At 45.4% G+C, this 18,949-nt stretch overlaps 2 protein-coding genes across 7 annotated transcripts in view; one reads left to right on the top strand and one right to left on the bottom strand.

Moving 5' to 3' along the window:
• Positions 1-1,278: 1,278 nt before the first annotated feature.
• Positions 1,279-11,700, bottom strand: LOC133363273 (zinc finger protein 22-like). 2 transcript variants are annotated; one of them, XM_061582664.1, is made up of 3 exons: positions 11,317-11,700; positions 8,426-8,514; positions 1,279-2,899 (listed from the first exon to the last, which is right to left on the bottom strand). In XM_061582664.1, exons 2-3 carry the CDS (start codon positions 8,502-8,504, stop codon positions 2,214-2,216), a joined length of 765 nt encoding a protein of 254 aa, XP_061438648.1. In that variant the 5' UTR covers positions 8,505-8,514; positions 11,317-11,700; the 3' UTR covers positions 1,279-2,213. The 2 variants fall into 2 exon arrangements, with proteins under 2 accessions (XP_061438648.1, XP_061438649.1); XM_061582665.1 differs by having other exon boundaries at positions 11,612-11,700.
• A 182-nt stretch (positions 11,701-11,882) lies between these two features.
• Positions 11,883-18,949, top strand: part of LOC133390161 (ATP-binding cassette sub-family D member 2-like) — a 47,703-nt gene continuing 40,636 nt past the window's right edge. For 2 of the 5 annotated variants that reach the window (XM_061638156.1, XM_061638157.1), the window contains exons 1-2: positions 11,883-13,111; positions 15,371-15,551. In XM_061638156.1, the coding sequence (XP_061494140.1) occupies positions 12,128-13,111; positions 15,371-15,551 (1,165 nt within the window). In that variant the 5' untranslated portion in view covers positions 11,883-12,127. Of the gene's footprint in view, positions 13,112-13,247; positions 13,308-14,648; positions 14,688-15,370; positions 15,552-16,012; positions 16,094-18,949 lie in introns of those variants that run through there. The other 3 variants (XM_061638159.1, XM_061638158.1, XM_061638160.1) reach the window with 3 other exon arrangements.

Below are 18,949 nucleotides of genomic sequence, written 5' to 3'. Positions count from 1 at the left end.
ACACTTTTTGCTGCCCCAAAGTAGCTGCACTGCAAAATCTAAGCAGTGTTCCCTAGCCCCTTCTATGACATCACAAAAGATGACATCACACAAGGGTGTTTCACCACTGCACTCTCCTATGGTGTCACACCTAAAACTGTTTGTTTACAAAACTGATATCCTACCTTTTCCTTATATGATCTACCAAGGTGGCTTGCATCAGCATTAAATAGTCAAGCCAACAGAGAACCGTTTCAGCAGCAGTAATGAAACATGACTAAAGGAACGAAGAGGAGCTGGAGCTATCAATCCACTGCCCCAAGCGCCTTCCAAGATAGCAAGTTTTTAACACGCTGCCTAAAAGCCATTGACAAAGAAGCCAGGTGAACCCTACCCGAGGAGTCTGGTGCTTCCAAAGTCATTCTACAGAGTACAGCATGAGTGTTCCGGGCCCCAAGGCTAGGCTGGGTGAATGGAAAGTGGAGGACAGATGTTGGGGACAACATTGCCAGAACTGATGATGGAAATGAGGGGATTACAGAAGGGTTATCTCCAGAAGCCTTAAAGCCCGCTGCTAGAGTTGCTGAGGAAGGTTCAGCTAGCCTTTCCTTGTCTCAGCCAGCTGCTGGGAACTTCCTGCTGCCATCAAGGCCAGGGACAACCATTAAAGAGATAAGTCCTAACCAACACTTTGGAATGTCTCTGGCAGCAGAAATGAAAATAATTCAGCAGAGGCAGAGATTGCCATGCCCCCCCTCACTGGATGACCTGCCGCCTTGCAGCTCGTGCTGAAAAGAGCCTGAATTCATTCATAGTGTTAAGTGCCCACCCTTTTTCTGTATATAAGAAGTAGCATGGGTTGTTATTGGTGTTGCAACAACTCATCTGCTGTTGCTTCCAAAGCTTAGTATCCCTGTTGCTGTTTGAATCCTGGTTTAGGCCTAGCATGAGATGCTAGATCTTTGTTCTAATTTCTGGAATAATCCAGTCTTTGGGTCCTGAATCTGCTTCTTTGGTTGGGAGCGAGGACAGCGTGGGTGTACAGCAGGGATGAGGAACTGGTGCTCCCCCCCCCAATGCTGTTACACTAAAGTTCCCATCATCTATGACTATTGGCCATGCTGGCTAGAGCTGATGCAAGTTGGAGACCAACACCATTTGGAGAGCACCAGGTTCCCCATCCCTACCTTATATTTCTCTGGTGTGTAGCATACGGGACAACCCTTCCATATCAATGCCCCATGGTACCAAGAAACAGAGCTAGGGCCGACCTGTGTTTATTTTTTGCTGGCCTAGATGAATTAAAAAATGTTATGGTTCCCCACCCACATCTTAATGGATGCCCCCTGTAGCACAATTAAACGATCAAGAGTCAACTTGGATACTGTTATTTTTATTTTTAATCTTCATACTTTTTTTTAATTTCCCCCTTTTTACAACTGTGTCCTGGATGGCTGGTGCAGATTGTGTCCCCTGAACCCTTATAGGAGGGGTATCAACCCAGCTGCTGATCTGCTCAGCCTCCTCCAGAAGTGCACGTGACAGCTCTTCCCCCCAGGGCATTTAACCATAGCTCTGTATATCTAACACTCTACTCACTGCCTAGGTTGCCTTTATGGTTAGGCCGACCCTGCCCAGAGCACATGCTGTAGTGTTTGTGCCAAGGGGTGCATCTCTCCTGCTGCAGATTATCTGGAGTGTAGCAACCTCCTGTACATGTGGTATACCCCGAGCATAGTGTCATAGTAAGCAACGGCACAACATCCAGGATGATTTTTCTTGCACATAGTACAGTCGCATAGGTTGTTATGGTGTATTTTGCACAACCCCAAGTGCTCCCTGCCTTTAGATCAGGAGTGTGGAACGTGCGGCCCTCCAGCTGTTGTCGGGCTCCAAATCACCCACACCGCACCAGAGCTTGTCTCCTGTTTCGACTACCATTTGGTGCTTTATTCCTTCTTCGTTCCTGGGCTCCAACTCCCATCAGCCCCAGCTGGCATGGCCAATGATGAGAGATGACAGGAGCTGGACTTCAGCAGCTTCTGGATGCCACAGGTTTCCCATCTTTGCTCTAGATTCACTGAAGCCTGGCAAGATCTGACCTCACATTGCTACTACACAGTCAGTCACGAAGCTTTGTTGGTGGTTGCCTCTAGGCCAAGGAAAACGGGTCAAATCCCTGCAGACCCTCCTTAGGTTCTGCCACGGTGTTCCAGCACCAATGGACATAAATTCTAGTTGCAGTGGGCATGGCGGTGTAGGAGGAGGGTCGCACCCTGGCTGCAAGGGAAAGGCGGTTGTTCCTCCTCCGTGCCTGTGACCGAAGCGTGGTGGTGCTGGTGGCGGGCGAGGTGGGAGCTCCGGCTGAAGCACTTGCGACAATGCAGGCAGACATAAGGCCGTTCACCCATGTGGGTGCTCTGGTGCTCCAGCAGCCGGGCGCTCTCGCAAAAGCACTTGCCACACTGGATGCAAGCGTACGGCTTCTGGACGGTGTGGAGGCACCAGTGCTGGGCCAGGTTGGAACTCCAGGAGAAGCACTTTCCGCAGCAATCACAGGTGTAGGGGCGCTCCCCAGTGTGCATGCGCTGGTGCTGCTGCAGGTTTGACAGCTGCGTGAAGGCCTTGGGACAGTCCATACACCGGTAGGGCTTTTCCCCAGAATGTGTTCCCAGGTGACGCATCAAGTGCGAGCTTTGGCCAAATCCCTTCCCACACTCCATACACTTGTATGGTTTCTGGCCTTCACTAGAGGAGATGGGGACAGGTTTGGTGGGAAGCACCAGTGCAAAGTCTCTGACAGCCAGCTTGCTGTGACTTAGTTCCAGATCAGGGCTCTGAGACTCAGTCCTCGCAGGTTGTTCTCTCGACATCATCTTTTTAGCAACAGAGCTTTCCTGCTCATGTTCCTTCCTGACATCTGTTGAGACAACATCAGTGAATCTTAACTTCAGGAAAAAGTAACAAGGTGTGCAAATTACGCACAGAGAAACATTGGGAGACTGCTTCACTTAAGGACACAAAAAGAGCCCTGCTGGTGGATGAGACCCAAGGCCCATCTAGTCCAGCATCCTGTTCTCACAGCGGGCAACCAGATGTCTATAGTCTGCAAGCAGGACCTAGTGCAACAGCGCTCTCTCCACTTGTGATTCCCAGCAACTGGCATTCAAATGCATACTGCCTCCTATCTCTCATTTTATCTGAAGATTTTCTAAAACTGCCCCTCATCCAACTGGAGCCCAGGCACAAACAAATCTTCATAAAACAATATCTAAAAGACAATGGCTAAACACCAAGTGCAGCACCTTTAAAAATCCTGGGCAAGCAAGGAAGTCTTAACCTGGTGCTGAAAAGATTGTAATGATGCCAGTCGAGCCTGTTTAGGAAGGGTATTTCAAAACCTGGGAGCCACCAGAGGAAAAGGCCCTGTCCTTTGTGTAAGCATAACACACTTCAGCGAGCAATAACAATAACCCTGGCTTGCAAATAGCCTCTCATTTGGTAGGTTGTGGCAAGCAGGAATTATCTCTAATCAATTGGAAGACAAAATTTCACCCACCTCCTTTTCAGGCCACCCACAACCACAAATTGCTAATAGGCATGCATGGGCACAACAATTTGCAATATCATTTCTGTAACTAGTAACTTTTGTGGCCTTATTTCATGGAATCATAGTAGAGTTGGAAGGGGCCTATAAGGCCATCAAGTCCAACCCCCTGTTCAATGCAGGAATCTAATTTAAAGCATTCCCGCCAGGTGGCTGTCCAGCTGCCTATTGAACACCTCCAGCATTGAAGAGCCTACCACCTCCCTAGATAATTGGTTCCATTGTTGTACCACTCTAATAGTTAAGAAGTTTTTCCTGATGTTCAGACAAAATCTGGCTTCCTGTAATTTGAGCCCATTATTCCTTGTCCTGCACTCTGGGATTATACAGGAGAGATCCTGGCCCTCCTCTGTGTGACAAACTTTCTAGTGTTTGTAAGGCTCTCCTGAACTTCAACAATATTGTGGTACTTATGGCTCACATTTTGATAATAAAACAAAGGAATGGAAGGATCATAAACAGGCAGCTGCAATTTTGCTCACACTACTTGCCATGACAAATGACGCATGGGGCTAGAATGATATAGATACAGGCACTATTGGACTGGCAATTAGGCAGGATTGTAGAGATTGTATGTGTGGGGTGGACAGCTCCTAGGGCACAATAAGCCTGGATGGTCAACCAAGTGGTAAAATGAAGTGCGCTTTTGACTTGGACTACAAGAACTAGTTAGGCCTCCTCTTGAATACTGCATCCAGTTCTGGTCTCTGCACTTCAAGAAGGATGCAGACAAACTGGAACAGGTTCAGAGGAGGGCAACAAGGATGATCAGGGGACTGGAAACAAAGCCCTATGAGGAGAGACTGAAAGAACTGGGCATGTTTAGCCTGCAGAAGAGAAGACTGAGGAGAGATATGATAGCACTCTTTAAGTACATGAAAGGTTGTCACATAGAGGAGGGCTGGGATCTCTTCTTGATCGTCCCAGAGTGCAGGACACGGAATAATGGGCTCAAGTTGCAGGAAGTCAGATTTTGACAGGACATCAGGAAATGTTAGAGCCATACGAAAATGGAACCAATGACCTAGAGAGGTAGTGGGATCTGACACTGGAGGCATTCAAGAGGCGGCTGGACAGCCATCTGTCGGGAATGCTTTAATTTGGATTCCTGCATTGAGCAGGGGGTTGGACTCGATGGCCTTATAGGCCCCTTCCAACTGTACTATTCTATGATTCTAACTCATCAGCAGGCCTGTGCAATTCTACACATGTAGGATCCTGCGTGAAATGAGATACAGGACACAGACAATGACACTCATGCCCTCTTTGGCTAACCAACTTGGCGAAATACTGCTCTTTGTAGCGAGCCAGAATCGTGTAGAGGAAAGGAGAAAAGTGTTCAAAGCCTTTCGGATGTCTTTGGCCAATGGGTCCCAAACTCCTCCCTGCCCCATAGACCACTTGAAAATTTTGGAGTCTTGGCAGACCACTTAATGATTTTTCTGCTTGTTGTCGCAATTGTAATGCACTGTGCTAGATGCTGCAAGAGTTTTAATTGTATTTTATTGTTCCTTTTATTTCTATATTGTATTTTTTCGTATTACACTTTGAATTCTACAGTGCCTTGAAACAGTATTTGCCCCGTCGGATTTTCTGCATTGTTGCTTTTTTTTTGGCACTGAATGTTGTCAGATCTTGAACCAAAACCTAATATTAGAGAAAAGGGAAGCTGAGTGAACAAACAACACAAAATTTTGATACTTATTTATTTATTAAAGAAAGTTAGGCAACACCCAACGCCCCTGTGTGAAAAGCAATTGCCCCCCTATTAACTCAATCCAATGAAAGGGATTATTAGGGCCAGAAGTTTGAATACCTTGGTAAACAATCAGGCCTGATTTGGGCCAGCCCTGCCCAATATATATCTGACTAACTGTGGCTCTTGCCATCAGATTGAAGTTGCCAGCACACAGGTTCCAAAGCCACATCATGCCATGATCAAAATAAATTCTTGAACACCTCAGGAAAACAGTTGTTGATGCATATCAGTCTGGAAAGGGTTACAAAGCTATTTCTAAGGCTCTGGGGCTCCACCGAATCACAGTCAGAGCCATATTGACCAAATGGAGAAGGTTTGGGACAGTAGTGAATCTTCCCAGGAGTGGCCGTCCTGCTAAATTCCCTCCAACAGCAAGGAGTAAAATCATCCAGGAAGTTACAAAGGACCCCAGAACAACTTCCAGGGATCTGCAGGTCTCTCTCAGCTCAGCCAAGGTTAGTGTTCATGACTCCACCATCAGAAAGACAATGTACAAACATGAGATTCATGACAGAGTAGCAAGGCGGAAACCACTGCTCACTAAGATGAACATAAATGCTCGTCTAGAGTTTGCTAAAAAGCACCTGGATGATCCTCAAGAGTTCTGGAACAATGTTCTACAGACAGATGAGTCAAAGATGGAATGTTTTGGGCAATATAGGCTCCGTTATGTCTTGTGAAAACCAAGCACCGCATTCCACATGAAGAACCTCATACCAACAGTCAAGAATGGTGGTGGCAGAGTCATGGTTTGGGGATGCTTTGCTGCATCAGGACCTGGATGACTTGCCATCATTGAAGGAACCATGAATTCTGCTTCGTCTCAGAGAATTCTACAGGTGAATGTCAGGCTATCTGTCCATCAGCTGAAGCACAACTGTGTCATGCAGCAAGACAATGATCCAAAACACACAAGCAAGTCTACATCAGAATGGCTGAGGAACCAGAAATGTAAAGTTTTGGAATGGCCTAGTCAAAGTCCAGACCTAAACCCCATTGAGATGTTATGGCACGACCTGAAAGGAGCAGTTCATGTTCGAAAACCCACAAATGTCACTGAGTTAAAGCAGTTCTGCATGGAGGAGTGGGCCAAAAGTCCACCACAGTGCTGTGAGAGACTGATCAGGAACTACAGGAAGCGTTCAGTTGCAGTCACTGCTGCTAAAGGTGGTGGAACCAGGTTTTGAGTCTAAGGGGACAATTACTTTTTTACACCAGGGGCATTGGGTGTTGCCTAACTTTCTTTAATAAATAAATGAAATATCAAAAATTTGTGTTGTTTGTTTGTTTATTTATTATTTAATTTGTATCCTGCCCTTCCTCCCACCAGGAGCCCTGGGCGGCAAACAAAGCGCTAAAAACACTTTAAAACATCATAAAAATAGATCTTAAAATACATTAAAACAAAACAGCATTAAAAACATTTTTTTTAAAAAACAACTTTAAAACAGGGTTAAAGACATAATTAAAAAACATATTAAGCAATTCTAACGCAGGCACAGACTGGGATAGGTCTCAGCCTAAAAGGCTTGTTGGAAGAGGAAAGTCTTCAAAAGGTGCTGAAAAGATAGCAGAGATGGTGCCTGCCTGATATTGTTCATGCAGGTTCCCTTTTCTCTAATATTAGGTTTTGGTTCAAGTTCTGACAACATTCAGTGCCAAAAATATGCAACAACGCAGAAAATCAGATGGGGACAAATACTTTTTCACAGCACTGTATATGAAATACAAGAAATAAAAGAGGCAATAAAATGCAATTCAGAATCAAAGAATATATAATAGGATGGATGTGCTCCCTCCAGGATTCAACTACAAATCCACACTCTTGCCACAGACCACTTCCATGAATGAAGCTCAACACTGGTGGTCTGCGGGCCACAGTTAGGCATCCCTATCTTATGCACAGATGGCCAGAGGAAAATAAAGATGTAGAAACAAAGTCGAATTTTTCAGGAAGGCACTCCAATACACAATACCCTGTTACAGCATGTGCTCTTGGGAACCTGAGTGTGTGAACTTGCCACCCCCATGTCCCATGAAACACACCTCCTTGAGAGGAGGGGTATCTTTTGTTAGGGATAAGAACAAGCGCTTTGCCCTGAAGTGTGCCTAAATGGTGCGTATATATTTAACCCAAGAAATGCAGGTCCAAACCAAAATAAAGCAAAGCTTTCTTTTATTGAGAGAAAGAGTAGAATAGCACTACAGAATTACTTGGGTGCGTGGCAGCTTAATCATTAATATCCTAACCCATTCATAACTTTACACTAAAGGAATCAAAGGACCCTATTACTATAAGAAGTGAAAGATAGGAATAATTACCTCTCCCAGACCCTGAGTGGGCAACAGAATAAAGCTGAAGCTATGTGAAAGAGCTCTGATTCAAAACCAGGAAGGAATCTCTTGGTCTCAAGAGAGTGTCTCCTCGGTTCTGTCCCTGCAGTCCTTCGATGTGTTCCTTGAGAGCGTAGTACACCTGTTGGAGCTCCGATCACCCTGCGCCCCCCTCCTTCTTCACTAGATTCAAGCCTCATTTTAAAATACTTTTTCCTCTCTCCCCCCCTCCTGCCAAGGAGGGGTCTGGGAATCTGGTGATTTTATGTGTGTGTGTATCTGCATGTATATTTCTAACTGACCCTGAAAAACTAAGTCTCCTTCTAATGAACAATGGGATTCACTGTGGGTGAGGGAAGTCTGCCAAAGAAAAGATAACATTTATGCAGTAGCTTTTGGTTTCTTAACTTTGCCCTTGTTATTCTTCGCACAAAACCTCTGGAATGCATCACCAGCCATACCATCGGGTGGGGGTGTGTGAGAATGGGGATGGGAGTATAGTTCTTGGCCTTGCACCTCCTGGGCTCCATAACAACCCTTCCAAGGGAATGAGAGGGGAGAAAAAATCTAGACATATCTAGAAGCTTTACCCACTTCCTGTTGTGGATGTGGAAGTGAACTTCCTTTCTTCCACCACACTTCATAGCAGCTGGACTTTCACAGATATGCATGAAATGGGGAAACAAGCCAGATACATTATACAAAGAATTCCCAGGTCTCAAACACCAAAATTCTGATGGCCTTACCCAGGGAAATGAGGGTCTCATAATTCTTCTGCATGATGTCCACCCACCAAGACAGAGTCCTGCATCTCCTGGGGTGCATAGGGCTGGGCCTAAGAGAAAGGTAAGGACACAGAGAATTGTACACAGTGGGGAGGAGAGCCTGGCTGGGAGTCCAGAGTCTGCGAGTTCAAATCCCCGCTCGTGTCTCCTGGGTGTCAAGGGCCAGCTAAAGATCACCCCCACAGTGAGTGGCTCAGAGGTTACGTGCCCTGCCACCTGTGCAGCCGTGGGCAAGCTGCAGAGTCCCAAGGAGCCCAGTTGCCCCCCAGCTGGCAGTTGCGGACAAGGAAGGGGCTGGCTTGTGCAGCTGTGGCAAGCTGAGCAGGCCCTAGCCAGCTGGGGAGGACTAGCCTCAGAGGGAGGCAATGGTAACCCCCCTCTGAATACGGCTTACCATGAAAACCTTATTCATAGGGTCGCCATAAGTCAGGATCGACTTGAAGGCAGTCCACATGTTTCAGATACAAAGTTCTTTACAAGTGGGTTTGCAGCTGTTATTCTTTAAAATCTGGAGTCTCGCCACACCCTGAAGGTATGGGCCACATTTCAGACCACAGCAATAAAATACATGAAAATACCAGAATAGAAATCATGCAGATCAAGCCATTCAAAATGCCCCACAGCTCAAGGCCGGGAACACACTAGTCGCCTACAGCAAAGCGTTTCCATTAGCCACACCGGGAGGGGAAATGGGTTGATCTGCTGATCAGTTGAGAAATCAGTTGAAATAAAACAAACAAATAAATAAATCTCTTTGAAGCTGATTTTAAAAAATGCGCACTCAAGCTGCTCCCCCCAGGTTTACAGTAAAAAGAGATGAGGTTTGACTAGAGTTGTGTGTCCTCGTTTTCAGAAGAGAGAGGTGGAGACACACTGGAACCGGCAGAACAGTGAGTGTTTTCCTACCCTAACATACTCAATCTGAACTACCTTCACTCTTCTTCTTCTTCTGAGTTTTTAACTTTTTTGTTTTTTTACAGAAAAAGAAAGATCTACATCTACATTGACTCCGCCTCCACTCTTCTAGATAAATTGCAACACTAGGGAGCACTTCCTAGCAACTCTTCTTCTGGAACCAGAAAGGCTTTTAATCCAACTTCCTCTCTCATGAGAAGATAAGAACTGTATTGCTGAATGAGCTGAAGGTCAATCTAATATAGCCCTCTTTTCTAACAACAGCCTGCCAGGTGACTCTGGGTCCTCACATGCACGGCATATGAATGCCTTAGGACGGGCTCATGAAGCACATCTTTTGCATGCAGAAGGTTGCAGGTTCAATTCCCAGAATCCTTATTTAAAAAGATCAGATAGCAGGCAACAGAAAAGAACTCTGCCCTCAAGGGTTTCTGCCACAGTCGAGAATGGGCTAGATGGCAAAATTGTCTGGGGAAGTATGAGGCTGCTTCCTACATTCCCATAAAGGGAATAGGCATCCTGTTGTTTGCCCTTGGATCTGATATTTCAAAGAGCAGGAAGAAACACTTTTGGTTGTGCTTCCCTTCCTCTTGGTTTAGTGCTGTATCACACAACAGTCCAAATTAATCCCCAAATGAAAGACTAATATATGGCAATGGGATGGAGCCAATAAACACGGGATTATCTATACTATTTTTACTTCCTTACAAGTGGGTCCTATAACAAGATGTTGCAGTGTGGAGTGCTGCTGTACAGGATTCCAGCCCCTCCATGCCATTCCTCTCCCCTGCCCACGTTTCCCCTCCTCCCCGCCCCCTGTCCAAAAAAGTCAGCCAGAATGTTCAGTCTTCACTGAACTGGTTTTTAAGAGGGTGCCCCCTTAGGTCTCTGTGTGCGTTTTGTATTTCTTCGGTCCTGAGGTTTCCCCGAGCATGCCAATATCTCACACCTGCACGTGGAAGGACTGGCATTTGGAGAACTGAGAGTGCTGTTAGTATATACAAGCAGGACCCAGCTGCAACAAAATGCTGCAGTGTGACATGCATTTGTTCACTGTTCTAGTTAGACTGCCATGTCCTCTGCTGTGATACTCCCTTCCATTCCTCCATCCCTCACTGGTTTCTTTCATGACCCTCATTCCTCACTGGACTGTTATTTGAACTCCCCCCACCCCCTGCTGTCCCCCGCTTTTTTGTATTTCTGCAAACTTTGGGCTTCCCCAAGTCTACTGGTACCTCCTTCTTGTTCATGGATGGTGCCATTTGGGCTATTAAGTTAATGGCACTCATAGTTTAACATCAGGACTAGAGGGGCTATCAGAGTGTATGGTGCTTTATAGAGTACAGGTATCTGCCTTGAGAAGCTTCCGACTTAAAATTTGATGGACAGGAAACACAAGAGGGGGGGGAGTTAAGACAGGGGTAAGCAGGGAAGTAATTCAGGGTTGTTTCAGTTCTATGTCATTAGGTTTAGTTTCAGATTTATGGACCTTAGGGGAGTACTTGTTTTTTTGGGGGGGAATGCTTGGATCTGTGGAGCATCAATTTTAATGGAACGGAAGGTGTCTTTTCTAAGAGTTTTATGGAACTATACAAAAACTCCTCTGGGCTTGTGCAGAGTGCCTTTCTTTCATGACTGAATAAATGCCATTAGCCCTCAATAACCCACCTGAAAATTAGGATAGGCATTTCCAGGCAGCATACGCCACCAGCACAAGCTCACACGCTTTGTACTCATCATTTCATTTCATTTCATTTCATTCATTCATTCATTCATTCATTCATTCATTCATTCATTCATATACCGCCCCATAGCCGAAGCTCTCTTATTTCATCAGAAGTACCACCATCCATTGGCTGCTCTAATAATGAACACAGAGAGCTTAGAAGCCTGACTTCACCCATCTGCGCGCATTTGAGGGATAGAGGAAAACGCACCTTCTGAGTCCGACTGTGTGTGACTACAGCAGGCCAGAGGTTATCGCTCAAAGGCTTCTTTCTTCAGCATTACTTCTTTGCATTAAACAAGCAGCCACAGCTGAACGGGTCCCTTCCCTTAGCAATCTGGAGCTGCCAACTCTGTGTCAGCAGTGCCCATACACGCACATCCTCCCTTAGGGAAGAAGAGGGTATGCACAAGCAACCCTCCCCCTTGAAAGCATATAACAAACAAAAACACCTCCTCCCACGACAGAAGCATGTGAGAGGCAGTAGATCCCTAAAGAGAACGCACTGAGATCATCCCATGCCACCGCTGGGGAAACGCACACACTGAAGCGACAGCAGCTGTTGTCGCCGTTACCAACCCGGCAGCGAAAAGGATTTCCGCTGCCTGGATTTGGAGTCCCACTTTTAATCGAGGGAGCTTTAAAGGACAAGAAAGAAAGCGACGTCGCTAGTGAAGGATTTCCCAGGGCTTTGCGGCCAATGAGCGGGCTGCAGGGGCGTGGTTTGCGGCGGCGGCGGCAGGAGGAGGGGGGAATTATTGTTGAGCGGCGCACTGGGCATGGAAGGAAAAGCATCATCCTGGCGAATCAAGAGTCATTCTGCATATGTCACCACCCCGATCGACGTGGGGGGATAAAGTGGGCCAGATGATGGGTCGCCCCGGGCCTCGATGAGGAGCTCCCGTGCTCAGATTTTTCCTTCCTGGTGGGCATAAGCCCCTTCGCGCTTCCTTGTGAGGCAGGAGTCTTAAAGCCGCCTCCCTGGAGGGGCGTGGAAGGGAGGGGTGCTCCCGCTACTGAAAATGACCCCCATGCTGAAAGCTGCCACAGGGCAAGAGAAATGGATCAGGTCGAGTGCAGCTAAGAGGGCTGCGTGCTTGCTGGCTGCGGCATATGGGCTGAAAATCCTCTGCCCGCTCGTCTGCAGGCGGCTCAGGCAGGCTGGCTGCAAAAAGGACTTGCGGCAGCGGCATGTCGCCAGCAGCAGCACCAGCAGCCGGGTCGAAGGGGGGGATCTTCCGAAGGAGGTGGTGGAGGAGCTGCTGCATTGCAATGGACTCCCAGCAGGCACAGCCTCGCCGGCGGCCAATGCGAAATTTTTCCGGCAGCTGCTGGAACTTCGCAAGATCCTCTTTCCCAAGTTGGTGAGCCCGGAAAGCGGCTGGCTCTGCCTCCACTCGGTGGCCCTGGTCTCCAGGACCTTCCTCTCTATCTATGTGGCCGGCTTGGACGGGAAGATCGTGAAGAGCATTGTGGAGAAAAAGCCCCGGAGCTTTGCCCTGAAGCTGATCAAGTGGCTCATGATCGCCATCCCGGCCACTTTCGTCAACAGTGCCATCCGCTACCTGGAGTGCAAGCTGGCCCTGGCCTTTCGCACCCGCCTGGTGGATCACGCCTACCAGACCTACTTCGCCGACCAAACTTACTACAAGGTGATCAACATGGATGGCAGGCTGGCCAACCCCGACCAGTCCCTCACCGAGGACATCATGATGTTTTCGCAGTCGGTGGCTCACCTCTATTCCAATTTGACCAAGCCCATCCTGGATGTGGTGCTGACCTCCTACACCCTAATCCAGACGGCCCGGTCCAGGGGGGCCAGCCCCATTGGGCCGACGCTCCTAGCCGGGCTGGTAGTGTATGCCACCGCTAAGGTGCTGAAAGCCTGCTCGCCCAAATTTGGCAAGTTAGTGGCCGAAGAGGCCCATCGAAAGGGCTACCTGCGCTACGTCCATTCTCGAATTATAGCCAACGTGGAAGAGATCGCTTTCTACCGAGGGCACAAGGTAAGAGGACGAGAAGAGGTAGTAGCTGGGGGAAAATCTGAGACCGAGGGACCTCTGAGCTGCTGATGCTGTAGTAGTCTGCCATCTCTCTAGGATCCTGGAGCATATGCTCCCTGCTGCTGCTGCCACTACCACCCCCAGCCCTGAGAGAGTTGAATTCCTTTGACACTCAGACCTGTTTACAGTACAGACTCCGGTAAATGAGCTCTTGCATACTTGATGTTTTAGCAAAGGAGCCTTGTTTTTTTGACTAGCAAACCCTTTATCTGGAAATGGCTAGGGCAGGTACTGGTAATAATTGCTTAACAATCAGTAGTTTTATTCCTTAATACATACTAAGCACCCTTTCTTCATACAACTGGGTGAATTTCAAAGGGTGCATTTCCATTCTGTTTTACCAGTAGCTACTGGAAATCCTGTGGGTTTTTTATTAATATATAAAGAATAATTATAATAATAAGTATGAGATTGTGAACCCCATTCACCAGTGTTCCCATTAAATGGTCCTTTAATTGTCTGTTGATTTTCCAATTTAGATTGCAGTCCTATGCACACTTTGGAATAAGCCCCATTGAATTCAGTGGGACTTATTCTTCTGAGTAGATATGCATAGGATTGCCCTGCTAGACACTTTTTTAAAAAAATGCTTCTCTCATTCAGATATTTTCTTTTTCTTCTCCTCACTCAGCCATTTGGATAGCTGATGGTGCCATTCTATACATTGTATTCAGTGGGACTTATTCCCCATATAAGAGGGCCAAAGCCTGCAATCCTAAACCCTTACTGGTAGTGAGCAAGTCCCATTGATCTTGGAGGGATTCACTTCTGAGAAAAAGTGTAGGATTGGATGTTAAAATGGCTTTATTTTCATGCATTTCTTATGGTCCTTTAAATATTCTTCTAAATGTATTGCTTACAAGAGATCCCCTTCTGTCCCACCCTGATAATGTAGCACTTTCACATGGCAGCCTGGAGAAAACTTTGTTCTTCTAACCTGAACAGCCTTTGACACTGATCTGCCGAGCTAAGCAGAGATGCAGTCCTTCAAAGTCTTTAACTAGCATAGGTTATAGTGATATTGTGTTTAACAACTAAAGTTACATAAAATGAATGAGCCTTTTAAAAATCAGTGACAATCATTGTAATGCAAATTTTAAAATTTTGTTTTTATATGGGAACAAACAGAGTGTTCCTCCATTGTTAAAATCACCCCCTTCTTTTTTACCTAGTATAAAACTAGGGTTGCCAGGTTCAGGGCCTGAGACTGATCCTGTATCTTTAGGAGAAGAGAAAGTCAGCCAGGTGCAGATGTTCATGCAACATTGTAATGGGAAAAACCACAAGGTGGAATTCTCCCTCCCCCCTGAACAACTTTTAAAGATACAGAAGACCTCTTGGTTGCCAGGCCTGGCCTTCTGTATCTTTAAAAGTTGTGCAGGGGGAAGGGAGAATTCCACCTTGTGGTTTTTCCCATTAGAGTGTTGCAAGAACACCTGCACTTGGCTGACTTTCTCTTCTCCTAAAGATACAGGATCAGTCTCAGGCCCTGAACCTGGCAACCCTAGAGGGGATGGAGGTTAGTGTAGAATATATATGGAGTCCAATGCTCCAACCCCTTGTATTTCTATATGGGTTAAGAAGCAGGGCTGGGATGTACCTCTGTCAAATATATCCTGGAAGTCTTCTGTCAATAAACATTGGTAGAGTTTGGGCTACAGATACTCTCCTCATGGAGCTGGGGTTGGTTGCAGGTTCCTGGTGGATGTATATACAGTAGCACACCTTGATTTACTGCCATGTAATATGTCAAATAGCCTGCATCGGGTATATTGAACCAGATCTCCACATACAACAGTCTATTTATGTGACCATATTAATACAAAAGTTGCCTTTCTGGATGGTTTCTGATGTGACACAGCACAGAAGCGTGAGTGAGTAACTCTCGCACCTTGCTCCCGCATCTTATCTGAAGCTTAGAAATGAACATACCTCCCTTCCAGGAAGATATGTCCAAGCCATCCTGTTTTGGTCTGTTGAGGGGATTACAGCTACACAGTATACACCAGCTGAAACTCTGCCTGACAGCATTAATAGGGACATTCAGCTATTGTGCGCTAAGACCCAGCTAGGAATATGAGCCTTATGTCTCATCACCTGATATATTTTTAAACATCCCTTATCTGGAGATATCTGATTAAAGTACATACATAGCCATACATAGCATGCTGTATCAGTATTTACATTTTTTTAAAACTATAGGCAGAAATGAACCAGCTACAGAAAAGTTACAAAGCTCTAGCAGACCAAATGAACCTCATTTTGTCCAAGCGTTTATGGTACATCATGCTAGAACAGTTCCTGATGAAGTATGTCTGGAGCAGCAGCGGTTTGATTATGGTGGCTGTCCCTATCATCACTGCGACGGGATTTGCAGATGGCGGTAATAGCTTTTTATTTAATTTGAAATGTTTTGTGTGACAGTTTTATCCCAGTGGGATTCTCTGGAGGAAGAAGCAAGAGAGATATGTACATATACTCTGCTGCAGCAACGTTGTGTTTGTCCAGGACTGCGTGCTTCAATAGCTCTAGCAGAAACTGAGTGATAAACCAGTGGGATAAAGAAAGGAAAATGTAGTGAAACTATACACTTCAGAAATGGGGGTTGTTTTTCCAGATAACATTTAGATTGCTTTGGCTGGTTTAAACTACTAGAAAGAGCCAGCCCAAGACAAATTGTTGTCTGAGGCAGAATGTTAAACCCAGATCAAAGTCAAGGTGCCTAATACCCAAGGCAGGTCAAGTTATTTTGGCAGCTGAGGCAAATAATCCCACAATGCCTCTCCCTGGGAGTAAAAGTACAATAATACTAAATTAAACAACTAGCAATCTGCTGCCCTTTCAAGACACCCAACATCATCCAACTCACATTTTGGAGCACACAAAATTGGTAGTGATGTAGCTTGGAAAAGAACTTAATTGCAGGTGGGTCCAGTTATTGCATGAATGTAATCTTTTATTAATTGCTTGCAAGAACTATTTTAGCATATCATTCAAGACCTTTTTTTGTACATGCAAGCAGGCATAAAACCTCAGGAAGAAAGAGAAAATAAACTCAGCTAGAGACCATTGACAGGATTTAAGCCAATATGGGGCCACTGAGAAATAAGAAGAGGTATCATCATACCAAAAAATCTTTAGGGGAAAAACCCCTAAGGGGTAACTTCCTCCAAAACTAGTCCAGTGACTGAGCATGCTCAGTGACCACAGAATGCCAAGCATCTATTGCAGCGGGGAAGGAAAATTGACAGAAGAGGGAGAATGGAGTATCCAGGAAGAACACATGTCTAGCTGGCTGTTCAACATTTTGTTTCAGATCCCACTCATTACAGCTTATCTCCAGTGTTACAGAAGGATAGGTTATAACTAAATGTTGCAAATAGTAATGTTTGCACAAGTCTGTTTATTTAATGTATTTATTACATGATATAAACTAGTTAAGATTTTTTAGACAGAGCAATTGGAACCTTCAAGTGATGAACAATATGGCTGCCAAGTGTTGGTGGGTGATAGGGGTCAATTGATACCTAAATTGTACCAGGTGCACTCATTGCTGATGTGTTTCTGGGCCCAATTTAAAGTATTGATATTAACCCTTAAATCCTTGGTTTGGAACTACGTTACTTGAAGGGCTGCCTTCACCCATAATCAGCATGCCAACACTTTGAGGTCATTATGCGAAGCCCTGTTCACATGCTCGACTGTAAAAAGAACTAGGCTGATGGCTACAAGGGGGAAGGGGTTGCTTTACCAGTGACCCCCTCAAGTGTGGAATGCTTTTTCATGGGGTTATATCAGGCCCTATCACTGAAGGCTATAAAGGCTTGAAAAAGGCTATAAAGACATTCTTGTTGTGTATCGCATTGTCTTAAACAGGTTTTCATTGGGTTGTTAAATTTATACATTGTTTTAGTTATAATTATTGATTGGATTTTAGTGCTTTTACTGGGCTGGATGTGTTTGATTGCTTTTAAATATTGTTATTTAATCTTATTTGTTATTCATTTTAGCATTATGGTTTTACTGTTTTTGAAGACTATTGTTATTTATGTGGCATATTGTTTGTATGAAGTCACCTTGGGAGAGTTTTTACCTCAAAAGGCAGTTTGTAAATCCTGTAAATAGGTAAATAAAATTCATGTGTACAGAAATGCAGCCTTAGGAAAGCTCTGCTTTCATGACTTTTTTTTTATGCACATAGTGGAATTTGTGATGTAGAAGACTTTTTATTTTAACGATAATCCCTCCAGGATCATTTTGCATGATAAAAAGCAAGAATAGGAATATTGTTAAATTAAATAAATTAATATTTGTAAGATGTCCAAAGATCAATCGTGGGGCAGTGGGTGACATATCATAGGGTGATAGGCTCTGGCTGAGGGCAAAGGCAAACACCACCATCACTATTTGTTTACTGCTCTTACACAGTTTAAGAACATAAGAACATAAGAAGAGCCTGCTGGATCAGGCCAGTGGCCCATCTAGTCCAGCATCCTGTTCTCACAGTGGCCAACCAAGTGCCTGGGGGAAGCCCGCAAGCAGGACCGCAAGCAGGACCCGAGTGCAAGAACACTCTCCCCTCCTGAGGCTTCCGGCAACTGGTTTTCAGAAGCATGCTGCCTCTGACTAGGGTGGCAGAGCACAGCCATCATGGCTAGTAGCCATTGATAGCCCTGTCCTCCATGAATTTGTCTAATCTTTTAAAGCCATCCAAGCTGGTGGCCATTACTGCATCTTGTGGGAGCAAATTCCATAGTTTAACTATGCGCTGAGTAAAGAAGTACTTCCTTTTGTCTGTCCTGAATCTTCCAACATTCAGCTTCTTTGAATGTCCACAAGTTCTAGTATTATGAGAGAGGGAGAAGAACTTTTCTCTATCCACTTTCTCAATGCCATGCATAATTTTATAGACTTCTATCATGTCTCCTGTGACCCGTCTTTTCTCTAAACTAAAAAGCCCCAAATGCTGCAACCTTTCCTCGTAAGGGAGTCGCTCCATCCCCTTGATCATTTTGGTTGCCCTCTTCTGAACCTTTTCCAACTCTATAATATCCTTTTTGAGATGAGGCAACCAGAACTGTACATAGTGTATTTATTTTTGTATAAAAATTTCTATCCCGGCCATCTAGTTCCTATTTATTTATTTATTTGTTATATTTTTATACCGCCCACTAGCATAGCTCTCTGGGCGGTGTACAGCAAAAACACAATTTTCCATGCCTGACCACAATTTCCCCCTCATCCTCTTTTTTTGCCCCACTGCAGCAGAAATCTATACCAGGTACTTTGCCATGTGATCCTGATGAGATTGGTAGGGGGAACATTGATTTTGCACCACCACTGCTACCAAATTACCAGAGGTCTTTAGGGGCAACAGGAAATAATTTTGGGGGCCATATCAGACCCCAAGGCCAAGGATTAGCCACCCCTGCTTTATGGTTTTAAAATAATTGCCACACTTTGAATTGTGCCTGGAAGCAAATGTCATATCAACTGTTACCATTCCTCCCAAACTATTCCTTCCTACAGTCCCCCCCCCAAATCCACAATTGCCCAAAGTTTGTTTGAGGGTGCTCTTGTATATTTAATGATTGCATAGCGGGGTGACTTAAGGAAGGTGCAGCATTTTCCTTTGCTTTAATGCACTGGCAGGAGAAACTATACTTGTCAAAGGTTCCCTGCCAAGTTGCTACTGCAGTCAAAGGACTGAACTTTGGAGTGGGATTTGGCAACCATATTTGAGTGATTCTGATTTCCTGACATGAACATTGCCCACCTCTA

The sequence above is a fragment of the Rhineura floridana genome, chromosome 8 (assembly GCF_030035675.1).
Source record: "Rhineura floridana isolate rRhiFlo1 chromosome 8, rRhiFlo1.hap2, whole genome shotgun sequence".
NCBI classification, from domain to species: Eukaryota; Metazoa; Chordata; class Lepidosauria; order Squamata; family Rhineuridae; genus Rhineura; species Rhineura floridana.
This window is presented reverse-complemented; position numbering and strand designations above follow the sequence as displayed.

What these genes read in the sequence shown, in the direction of transcription:
- LOC133363273 (XM_061582664.1), bottom strand. Translation starts at nt 8,504, where the DNA reads ATGCACCCCAGGAGATGCAGGACTCTGTCTTGGTGGGTGGACATCATG. An exon ending in TGAGACCCTCATTTCCCTGG is followed by an intron (nt 2,900 to 8,425) that starts GTAAGGCCATCA and finishes TTGTCTCAACAG; the next exon opens with ATGTCAGGAAGGAACATGAG.